At 40.2% G+C, this 10,600-nt stretch overlaps 1 protein-coding gene across 2 annotated transcripts in view; it reads right to left on the bottom strand.

Annotated features, from left to right (window-relative positions):
* Positions 1 to 10,496, bottom strand: part of LOC117987484 (uncharacterized) — a 16,303-nt gene extending 5,807 nt beyond the window's left edge. The window contains exons 1-12 of one of the 2 annotated variants that reach the window (XM_034974507.2): positions 9,269 to 10,496; positions 8,761 to 9,174; positions 7,466 to 7,533; positions 7,272 to 7,386; positions 6,989 to 7,173; positions 6,017 to 6,255; positions 5,295 to 5,490; positions 4,969 to 5,152; positions 3,832 to 3,962; positions 1,498 to 1,785; positions 955 to 1,046; positions 81 to 201 (exon numbers count right to left, since the gene is read on the bottom strand). In XM_034974507.2, the coding sequence (XP_034830398.1) occupies positions 81 to 201; positions 955 to 1,046; positions 1,498 to 1,785; positions 3,832 to 3,962; positions 4,969 to 5,152; positions 5,295 to 5,490; positions 6,017 to 6,255; positions 6,989 to 7,173; positions 7,272 to 7,386; positions 7,466 to 7,533; positions 8,761 to 9,121 (1,980 nt within the window). In that variant the 5' untranslated portion in view covers positions 9,122 to 9,174; positions 9,269 to 10,496. The remainder of the gene's footprint in view (positions 1 to 80; positions 202 to 954; positions 1,047 to 1,497; positions 1,786 to 3,831; positions 3,963 to 4,968; positions 5,153 to 5,294; positions 5,491 to 6,016; positions 6,256 to 6,988; positions 7,174 to 7,271; positions 7,387 to 7,465; positions 7,534 to 8,760; positions 9,175 to 9,268) is intronic. The other variant, XM_069502639.1, reaches the window with a different exon arrangement.
* Between the last annotated feature and the right edge of the window lie 104 nt (positions 10,497 to 10,600).

Raw genomic sequence — 10,600 nt, 5'->3', positions numbered from 1 at the left:
CTCACCAAAATAACCAAGCAACGTTGGTACGAGCGTTGGCACCAACGTGGAAACGGCGTAATAATAGTATGTCCACGAACCTGGTCGAGATGCACGGAGGGCGCGTCGAGCAGCAGATCCGCGTCGAGCTCCGCGCTCGCCGCAGCCTCGCCCTCGCTCGCGCCGGCGCTCTCCGACACGCGCGTGCATTCTGCCATCTGCCTACATAATACACACCGATTATTTATTACTAGCTGATGCCCAAGACTTCGTCCGCGTGGATTTAGGCTTTAAAATCCCGTGGAAACTCTTTGATTTTTCGGCATAAAAAGTAGCATATGTCACTCTCCAGTTAAGCTAACATGCGCACCACGAGAAAATTTTGTCTACGCATTTACTCGTCTTTTGTATGAAGAAACACGACATATCCATGCAAAAAATCACGCCGATCCGTTGTTCCGTTGCGACGTGATTAAAGGACAAACCAACAAACTATTAAACCAACAAACAAACATACTTTCGCATTTATAATAAGGGTACTGATATCAATGAGCGACCGCGCGTTACTTGACATTGTGGTAGCTAACCTTGATGTTTGCGGATGAACTGTCTTTAAAGTCGTAATACCTATAGTCCGCGACAGGGTGAGATGACAATCGGGGTTTGAGGCGGGGGGACGCCCCGCACACACGTACGTCACCCGCGCTCGCCCGCACCGGGTTAGCGCGGGTATGCGGGGCGGGGGTCGCGTACTATACATATACCCGAACGTCTGATCAACTACTAAGCAAAATAATTATGTAGTTTGTTCTGTCGTCGATTTCAGCCCCACAGATTTGCGGTCTCCGTCGACTGACTGTATGAAGCATCTCTTTAGATGTTATTAATGGCATATTTTTTGCCATTCCTACAAAAAAATCCTGTTTGAAAATGCATATAAGCATGTCCAAATAAGAGCAACTTCGTGAAACTTACTCGCTATCTTCATTGTGCAACATGTTGCCGTGAAGGAAGAGATCGCTCCTCACGGTGTAAATATTGCTCTCAGACCCTTCAGACTGTTCCACCTGCACAAAATAATGCTCTCGTTTATTATTATACCCTCGGTTAAAGGAGCGGACCGAAAACCGAAAGGTCGCCGGTTCAAACCCCACCCGTTGCACTATTGTCATACCTACTCCTAGCACAAACTTTACACTTAATTGGAGGGGAAAGGGCAATATTAGTCAGCATGATAAACTTGGCTAATATTCTTTCTAAAACATAAAATAAAAATATTATTCAATATTTAGGAACTAAAATAATATACTTAAGTATGTGTAAGTAAATAAATTATGGGCTACAAAATGTATATGTTAGCTACGTACTACCTGCATTTCTTCCTCCAGCAAATACGCGCTCGGCTAGCAGCGCAACGCGCGCTGCGTGTGCTTCCTCCACCCCCTCCACTTTAGCCTCTAGCTTCCCTGCCTTCTCCGCTAGCTCCGCAAGCATGTCGAAGTAGTAGTGGATACGTACTTGGACGTCTTCTTCGAGAAAGTACGCGCTGGGCTGGCGCCAGCGTAGCGCACGAGAAAGCGGCCACGTGCAGTGCGTGCGCGCCGCGTGCGCCGCCGCCACTTCCTCCCCAGCCTCCAACTCCTCCGCCTCCTCTACTTCCTCTAGCTCCACTGCCTCCTCCGCTTCCTCTAACTCCTCTAGCTCCCCTGCTTCCTCTAGTTTCCCCGCTTCCTCTCGCACTACCCAGTCTCCCTCCACTGTAGCGTGCTCGATCTCAGCGCCCTCACTCGGTTCCAATAAACTCACCTACAAAATAAATATTTTATATATAATCACACTAATATTAGTAAGGTGAAAGTTTGCGTGTGCGTGCGTGCGGGCGTGAGTGCGTGCAACCTGCGTGCGTGCGTGTGTATGTGTATGTATTTACTCTTTCACGCAAAAACTACAGGACGGATTTGGCTAAAATTTGGAATGGAGATAGCTTATATCTTAGAATCTTAGATTAACACATGAGCTACTTTTTATTCCGCAAAAATCCATGGTTACCGCGGGATTTCGTAAACATCCACGCGGACGAAGTGGCGGGCATCATCTCCGCTCCGCTAGTAATAAAAACAATGTTAATAAAAACAAAAATATAAACAATTTTGCAAGTAGGTACGTATCAATCAATACTTATAATAAAACTGTAACAGGTCAAATTCTGTACATTGAAGATATTTTGAATTTTTTTTTCGAGGGCACTCTATAATCGATACTGAACATAAAACTGTAATTTTTTTCATTTTTGTCTGTCTGTCTGTCTATCTGTCTGTCTGTCTGTCTGTCTGTCTGTATCACGGCCGCGCATCACGCTGAAACTACTGAATGGATTCCAATGAAACTTGGTACGATTTGAGGTCATACTATGAGGAAGAATATAGGATACTTTTTATCCCGAAATTCAGCATGGTTCCCGTAGGAGAGGGGATGAAAGTTAAAATGTATACTGAGTTGTAATTCATTAACGCGTAGTCTGATTTCATTCATTCTTTTTTTGTTAGAAAGGTACTTATAATAAAACTGTAACAGGTCAAATTCTGTACATTGAAGATATTTTGAATTTTTTTTTTCGAGGGCACTCTATAATCGATACTGAACATAAAACTGTAATTTTTTTCATTTTTGTCTGTCTGTCTGTCTATCTGTCTGTCTGTCTGTCTGTCTGTCTGTATCACGGCCGCGCATCACGCTGAAACTACTGAATGGATTCCAATGAAACTTGGTACGATTTGAGGTCATACTATGAGGAAGAATATAGGATACTTTTTATCCCGAAATTCAGCATGGTTCCCGTAGGAGAGGGGATGAAAGTTAAAATGTATACTGAGTTGTAATTCATTAAAGCATTGTAATTAATTTTTTTTAAATCAACAAAAAAAGTTTTCGTGGTGGTCACATAAAAAATTCTGGATTCAACTCCTTAATCCTGATGCTGCAGGGTTACTGCCCGCCTGAGTTATCAAGATTCAGGAAGTGTTCATAGTGAATTCATATTGTAGGTACCAAGCAACGACTTTATTCTCAGACTTCAAGTCTCAACTCCTCAACCCTGATGATGTAGGGTACAGCACTCCTAAACTATAATGTTTCAGGAACTGCGGATGATGCAAAATTATTTTAGGTACCAAGCATAGGCTACATCATTGAACTTCGGATCCTAACTCCTCAATCCTTATGCTGCAAAGTACTGAAGTCGTAAATCGTGGGGATTTTAGAATTTCTGATAGTGAATTGATATTTAAAAAAAAATTAAAAAATTTGAATCGACTGTTAGGCGGAACGAAGTTCGCAGGGTCAGCTATTTTGTAATAAGTTCGCATTTATATGCGAAACTCGAAAGTGTGTTTGTTTGTTGGTTTGTTGGTTGGTTGTTAAATCCACGCGAACGAAGTCGCGGGCATCAGCTAGTATAAAATATTTGCGGAGTGTGCAAAATAGCTGTTGCCGCATCATCATATTACTACAAAAAAAATACAGTATTATCATCATCATCATGATCAACCCATCGCCGGCTCTCTACAGAGCACGGCTCTCCTCTCAAAGTGAGAAGGGTTTGGCCATAGTCTACCACGCTGGCCAAGTGCGGATTGGCAGACTTCACACACTTTTGAGAACGTTACGGAGAATACCCAGGCATGCAGGTTTCCTCCTTTACCGTAAAATCAAGTGACATTTTAATTACTTAAAAACGCACATAGCTCCGAAATGTTAGAGGTGCGTGCCCAGGAAAGAACCCCCGACCTCCGATTGGAAGGCAGACGTCCTAACCACTAGGCTACCACAGCTTTATAATAATGATATTATTACCACAAACATATTGTCTGCTCTAACTCTTCTCATCTCGCAATCGGCAGCGGGCGCGGCGCTCCGCTCCTCTTTGTGGACCTTCTTCATGTGCAAGTAAAGGGAACTCATGTTCGTGAAACTCTGCTGGCAATCTACCAAATATATTATATAGTTATACACACATTATACAAACATTTACAGTACCCCGCATGAAATATTCTACATCGACCTTAAGAAAGAAATAGCGGTTTCGTAGAGCGTTGTCTCTGTCATCGAGACCGACAAAACGTCAGATAGGTATGAGTGACAGAGGTAATGCTCTATAAATTTAGAGCCTCAATAGCTCAACCGGTAAAGGAGTGGACTGAAAACCGAAAGGTCGACGGTTCAAACCCCGCCCGTTGCACTATTGTCATACCTACTCTTAGCACAAGCTTGACACTTAGTTGGAGAGGTAAAGGGAATATTAGTCATTTAACATGGCTAATATTCTTTTTTTTTTAAAAAACCTGCCGACTAGTGTAAGTACATAAAATAAAGTTGGGCTTGCTTGATCACGTGACCCGAGAAATATAACTACAGCGGCGCACCCCTTCACAACACTTATCTAAATATATAAAAGGATTGACTGACTGACTGATCTATCAACACACAGCTCAAACTACTGGACGGATCGGGCTGAAATTTGGCATGCAGATAGCTATTATGACGTAGGCATCCGCTAAAGGAGTTTTGAAAATTCAACCCCTGAGGGGGTGAAATAGGGGTTTGAATTTTGTGTAGTCCACGCGGACGAAGTCGCGAGCATAAGCTAGTCTCTTATATTGGTTAAACTTGTGTTGCAGTACTATGCAAGCTATTGCACTATACTGTGTCCTTTACCTAAACTTACTTAGTGTGTAAACCTTTTGTACCAGTAAGAACCTATGAAGTATTCTGTGATAGGTAGACTATCTAGTAGGTACCTAGTAGAAGAAAAGATATTCAATCTATTACTACGTAAACAAGCGACAATGTAAGAGTACTTATATCTAGTAGTACTATGTAAAAAGTTGTCCTTTCCCCACGTATAACGCTGTCCTTTGTCAATAGTAAATGATTAAATCTGTTTCATTGTATGACACGGGGAGTGTTAGTAGTGAAGCTTGCAGACAGTACCTGCGTGGGGACAGGCGTGCTTGGCGCGGCGCTGCGGCGCGGCGTGGCGCTGCGCGTGGTCGCGCAGGTGCTCGCGGCGCAGGAAGGCGCGGCCGCACGCACCGCACGCGTGGCGCCGCTCGCCCGTGTGCCGCCGCGCGTGCCGCATTAGCTTGCTCGCCGTGCGGAACGACCAGCCGCAGTTCTACACGCCACATACCCAACTATTTAACTCTACTTCAAATCTATTTATTTACATTGCTGTGAATAAGTTTCTATTGCTCGACGGTTTGAGGGGTGGAGTGAACTCCGAAAGGCAAGAGTATAACATATAGCAGAGTTCTCACCGGGAACCTGCACGGGTAGGGGCGGTCGCCGGTGTGCGCGCGCGAGTGCTCGCGCAGGCGGCAGGGCTGGCGGAACACGCGGCCGCAGCCCGGCCACGGACACGCCAGATCAACGCGGCCCGCGCGCACCACGTGTGCACGGGCGTGCGCGCGCAGCCCCGACGCCCAGAAAAAGCGCCGGCCGCACTCCGTGCAGCTGCACACACAATGTTACCACTACTACATAGAATAATACTGCAAAGGATTGGTCTGAAGTCTGAACATACAAATATAACATAGTCTGTCGTGCAATTGATGTCATGTATACAGTGCGATAAGGCTATCTTGGCGCATGGCGAAAATCGGAACTAGCGTTCCCGTCAAGCGCCCCCCTGTCAATGTCATTCAAGTGCCAAGAGAGCCTTGTCGCACTGTAGGTAGGTTTGGTTAGTTTTGCAATAATTCGTAGAATCTCATAGAAACAATTCTGTATGAGTACAGGATTTCGTTATAAATGTTAGTTGTTCTGCATAATGGCCTAGAGATTTTAAATTTGTAGGTGGGGTTTACTAGTTTATTATGCAAACGTGTGCTTCTTTCGTGTTTCTTTGTGTTTTCGGTAGTTTTGTATAATTGACTTATCATCAAGTGAGATCGCAGTCAAGGGTTAACATGTACCTATAAGAACAAAAAATAAAATAAAAAATAATGCCAAACACTTGCTAATAAGACTATGTCCTTACCTGTACAGTGCTTCATCAATTGTATGCCCTTCATTCAAATGTTTCATAAGTTCATCCCTGGCATGGAATATTCTTCCACACAGCTCTTCCGCACCACTTTCGAGGACCCTCTTAACTGGACACTCCACAGTGATCTGCCTCTGGGGCTTTGCATTCTTATCCTTGTTATGTACACCGGTCATATGTTTGTTTAGTTTCTGTTTACTCGTGAATTCTTTATTACAGTCAGGTATTTCACACTGAAAATTTATTTAATTATTTTGATGATCTAAGTCTCCAGCGGAGTAGTGCAGTAGGAGGCTCCAGTGGCATAGTTAGTTACCACCTGCACCTACTGGGCATTTTAAGCGTTCTAGTATGATGTCGTCGAAATAAACCAATAAAGGCTATACTATTATACATATATCAGTATATCACACACCGGCTTTACCCACATGTTTATTCGACGTAAGCAGTAACGAAGTTCGTAACTAGTTACGAACCCATCCAATGTCCTTTTTCACAGGGACTCAGTTCGCGCACGCATCGCGCGGATGACGTCGACTAAACAAGTGATTAAAGCCGGTGTGTGATATATGTATAATCATATGAAAGGGCTTCACCTTTAGATTCTAAAAAAGATTTTTTTTTATGAATCATAGTTTTTGATTTATCGTACAAAATGTCGAAAAAATACGACTGTACTACAGACCCCTCGGTGCGCGAGCCTGACTCGCACTTGGCCGGTTTGTCAATATAATTATTTATTGATAAATTGATAATGAACTGAAGCACAGCTAAAATTGAGTTCAAAATAGCATGCAAGAGACAATCCACCGCAAATTGTCCTTGTGTTTGTGTATGTGTTTTGAATTCTATTTTAGCTGTGGCCTGTGATTTAGTTCTGTATCAATATATCAATGAATATTGCTCAAGCAGTTTGCCGCTCAATATGCGCTGACCGTTAAAGAATAATATTTCTATTTGATTTACCTTAAATCTGGTGGATATCTTAATTAACTGTTCAATAGATATAGTTTGTGTGCTATTTACTGGAGTGACAGTGTCCCCCTGCAATACTGTAGGCTCCTGCTGTACCGACTGTACAGGGTTTGATATCAAAGGTACATCTGATTTCTGCTCCACATATCCTATTAGCCCCGACTCAGTGTTATCAACTGGAAGACAAGCACATAATGGTATTTCAAATCATAAAACCATAAATATTGGTTAACTTTTTTAAACTAATTAGAGACCCAATAAAAATAACTCTTACTTTGTTTAATTATAATTGTTCCAGGATCTCGAATAAAGTTTATACACCATTTTTGTTTTGTGTGATTTTCTGTATCCGTAATATCCAAAGGATGCTTTTCAAAAAGTGGAACATTCTGCAAAAAATTGTACATTATATTGTTTTGAAACCATTTAATTTTTAAGAATTTTTACAAAACAAAGGTTAAAGAATACCTGATGAATCATGTCACCTATTAAAAATGGTTCAACATTCGCAGTTTCATTTTGACTAAATTGAATATCTGAAATAAAAAGAAACATAATAAATAAGTTTCAAATATTTTGGCGTTTTACACTGGAGCAACAATAGTGACTACAGCATAATACAAAATATGAAAACATGAATTCTGGAGCCTTATTTATCATGCAGCAGTTTATTTTATATTGACTAGGGTTCATTCCCGGCAATTCTCGAGCCGAGAATTCCCAGGAAATCGTTGGGCTTTGTTCCCGGGAAATCAAGCTCGAGAAAACTCGAGAACTCGAGAAATCATATTTGAGTCTATGAAATTATAAAATAAAACGATTTGCGTTTGCCGTTTGTTTTAAATGCAAAAATTTCATTTGATTTTTTTTTCTAATTAACATGCCAAAAATGGTGCTGTGATTGTAATTTAATTATAAGTTAGGATAAGGTTAACGTTTTCATGTTGAAATTTTTGTTTATTGTTTGTTTTGTTTAAAAGAAAGAAGCTAGAAGTTTTAAGTTGATTTTTTTTCTTTTTAATGCTGTGCTTGTGCTGTAATTGTATATATGTATAAGTCACAAATGTCAGAATAGCTTATTTTTTTAGTTTTCTTTAAGAAAAAGAAGCTAATTATGTTGAAGACTGTCAATAAAAGTCTTATAATTATTTTGGTACTTTTATTTGAGAGGAAACCACTGAATTTGTTGATTAATCGCATTATTGGAACCGAAGAATATGCAAATCCATACGTAAATGTAAATTTCTCGACAACCCGAGAAGACCCGAGAAATTAGCCTCGAGAATTCTCGAGACCCGAGAAATTGATAAGCTCGAGAAATCATGAACCCTAATATTGACCTACTGTCATCAATTCTTGCTACCTTTTAAAATATTGTAATATGCAGCCCTGTGACATGCCATAATGTGCTGTGGCATAAATGAAGCTTAAAAGTCCTCGAACTGATCCTGCAATCTTTTGCACACAGCTCTAGTAAAACCTTGTGCAGGGTTCCATTTGAAAATAAGCCAGCAAAAGGTTTTTATCTTATCATAAGTAAATAAAAAATAGAGCTAATTTACGGCTCTTAGCTAACTGGTACTTTAAAACACCTGCTAATAGCCCAGAACAAAAAGTAAACACCCAAGCAGTAGGTACACCAGGAGCAGTACTAGTGTTTTGGTAGCGAACTAGTGGTAAATTATTTTAACTATTCAAATGCACTTGTGAATGTTTATTTGAATAAAAACCTATTCTATTCTAATTAAAAGATAATAACTTACTGTTTTGGTGGATGGTATTAATATAAATTAAGCTATTATGCGCACTCATAATATTTTCTCCCACATCTTGAGTATTGTGTTGGCCTAGTGTCACATTATCTGCTTTCTGAGCTGATTTCTCAAAAGAATAGATATGGTTAGCGTTGTTTAGATTTATAGATTTGTGTCTCTCTAGTTCATTGCTTTCTGGGTCAAGTACAAAAGATGAAGTCGGAAGAGATTGCACATCTTGAGATTCACAAGTTTGGGATTTGCCCAGTTTATGTATTATCATAGATTTATTAAGTACTGGTTTTCTTCGGAGGATGTTGGGTTTTTGAAACTTTTTCTTGTTAGATTTCATATCATGAGAAACAAACATGATTGTTGTACTTCATTTATTCCTTGATGTTAGATTTCATAACCTGAAAATAACTATATAAATAATATTATATGCTTTTTTATTTACATTAATCTTTGCAAAAATAAAAATAAATTATGTTGTACTGTAATAATAATAGGTACCTACCTACTACTATAAAATAGATTTGAAAATCTTTGACCAAACTCCAAAACCATTCCAAAACACAGCAGACCACAACAAAGAAAAACAGAAAATCCGAGTTTTTTTTTAATTTATTTAACAGCCCTGGATATCAGTCCTTTAAGGGAAAAACAGAGTACGTTGAATATACCACAGACCAAAGTCAAAACCGTGGAAAGGCTCTGGCACGTAGACAGAGTAATAAAGGTAGATTGAAGTACTGTGTACCCGCGTATGAGATAGCGATAGCACGACGTAACGATGAATAACACTACAATTATTACCATTGTTCAATAGTCATTGTTTGTATTAACCGATCAACAATATTTGTATTAAACGTTTTTTATGTGAAAACAAGTAACTAATGAGAAATACAATTACGCCACGAATTCTCAGTTTGTTTTGCAACTAAAGTTGCATTCCTTGTATGTATTCTTGAAAAAAAACCAGTTACACCAGTGGTTCCCAACCAGTGGTCCGCAGGAGTCAAAATATGGTTCGCGGACTGCGTACCGATTTACTTATGGAGGATGAAAATTAAGTCGCATGAGAAAGCAAACGTTCCTGTATCTACCTTTATACAATTTTTTTTACTGGCTTTACGGTTCTGGATTCTAGTTTTTTCGAAGCTAAAGACCACAAACTACAAAGTATGAGAGCACCACACAGACCACTGACCTATGAATGCGGTGCAAGTGCAATACATAAATAAATAAAATAAAAATCTTTTTTATTGACAGGGGGTCGCTGTTGGAGTACAAATCCAAGAGTATTTAAATATGATTTAAACTGACAAATCCTTAGAATATTCAAACAAAAAGAAAGGGGACATTTTGTTATCTCATGGCGGCCTGTAAGTTGTATGTAATCGGGGTATGACGCGGGGGGACGCCCCACACTCGAACCGGATTAGCGCAGGGGCTGTGCTGGTGTGCGGGGCGTTTCCTCCTCGATTGACATTTCAACCTGTCGGATACTATATACCCACCTCTATTGTATAGTGTAGATTGGCTTGCCTGCCTGCCACGCGCCATGATAGAGCTTGTCGAACTGTACCTTTAAATCTCATTTAAATACATAAACAGCGCCATCTATGAGGCATTTAAAGAACACATCCTGGTAGTTGCTACAGAATATAAAAAAAATATTGGAAACATTTATTATCGTAGGTATATCGAACAGTCTCGTAGTTCAAACTAGAGCATACAACACCGCAAAGTCTTCAGACTTGCAGACTTCATACACCTTTGAGAACATTATAGAATATAGAGGACACTCAGGCATGCAGGTTTCATCACTGTTTTTCTTCACTGTTAA

Source organism: Maniola hyperantus, chromosome 2 (assembly GCF_902806685.2).
Source record: "Maniola hyperantus chromosome 2, iAphHyp1.2, whole genome shotgun sequence".
NCBI lineage: Eukaryota > Metazoa > Arthropoda > Insecta > Lepidoptera > Nymphalidae > Maniola > Maniola hyperantus.
The sequence above is the reverse complement of the archived record's forward strand: the minus strand, read 5'-3'. Positions and strand labels throughout refer to the sequence as shown.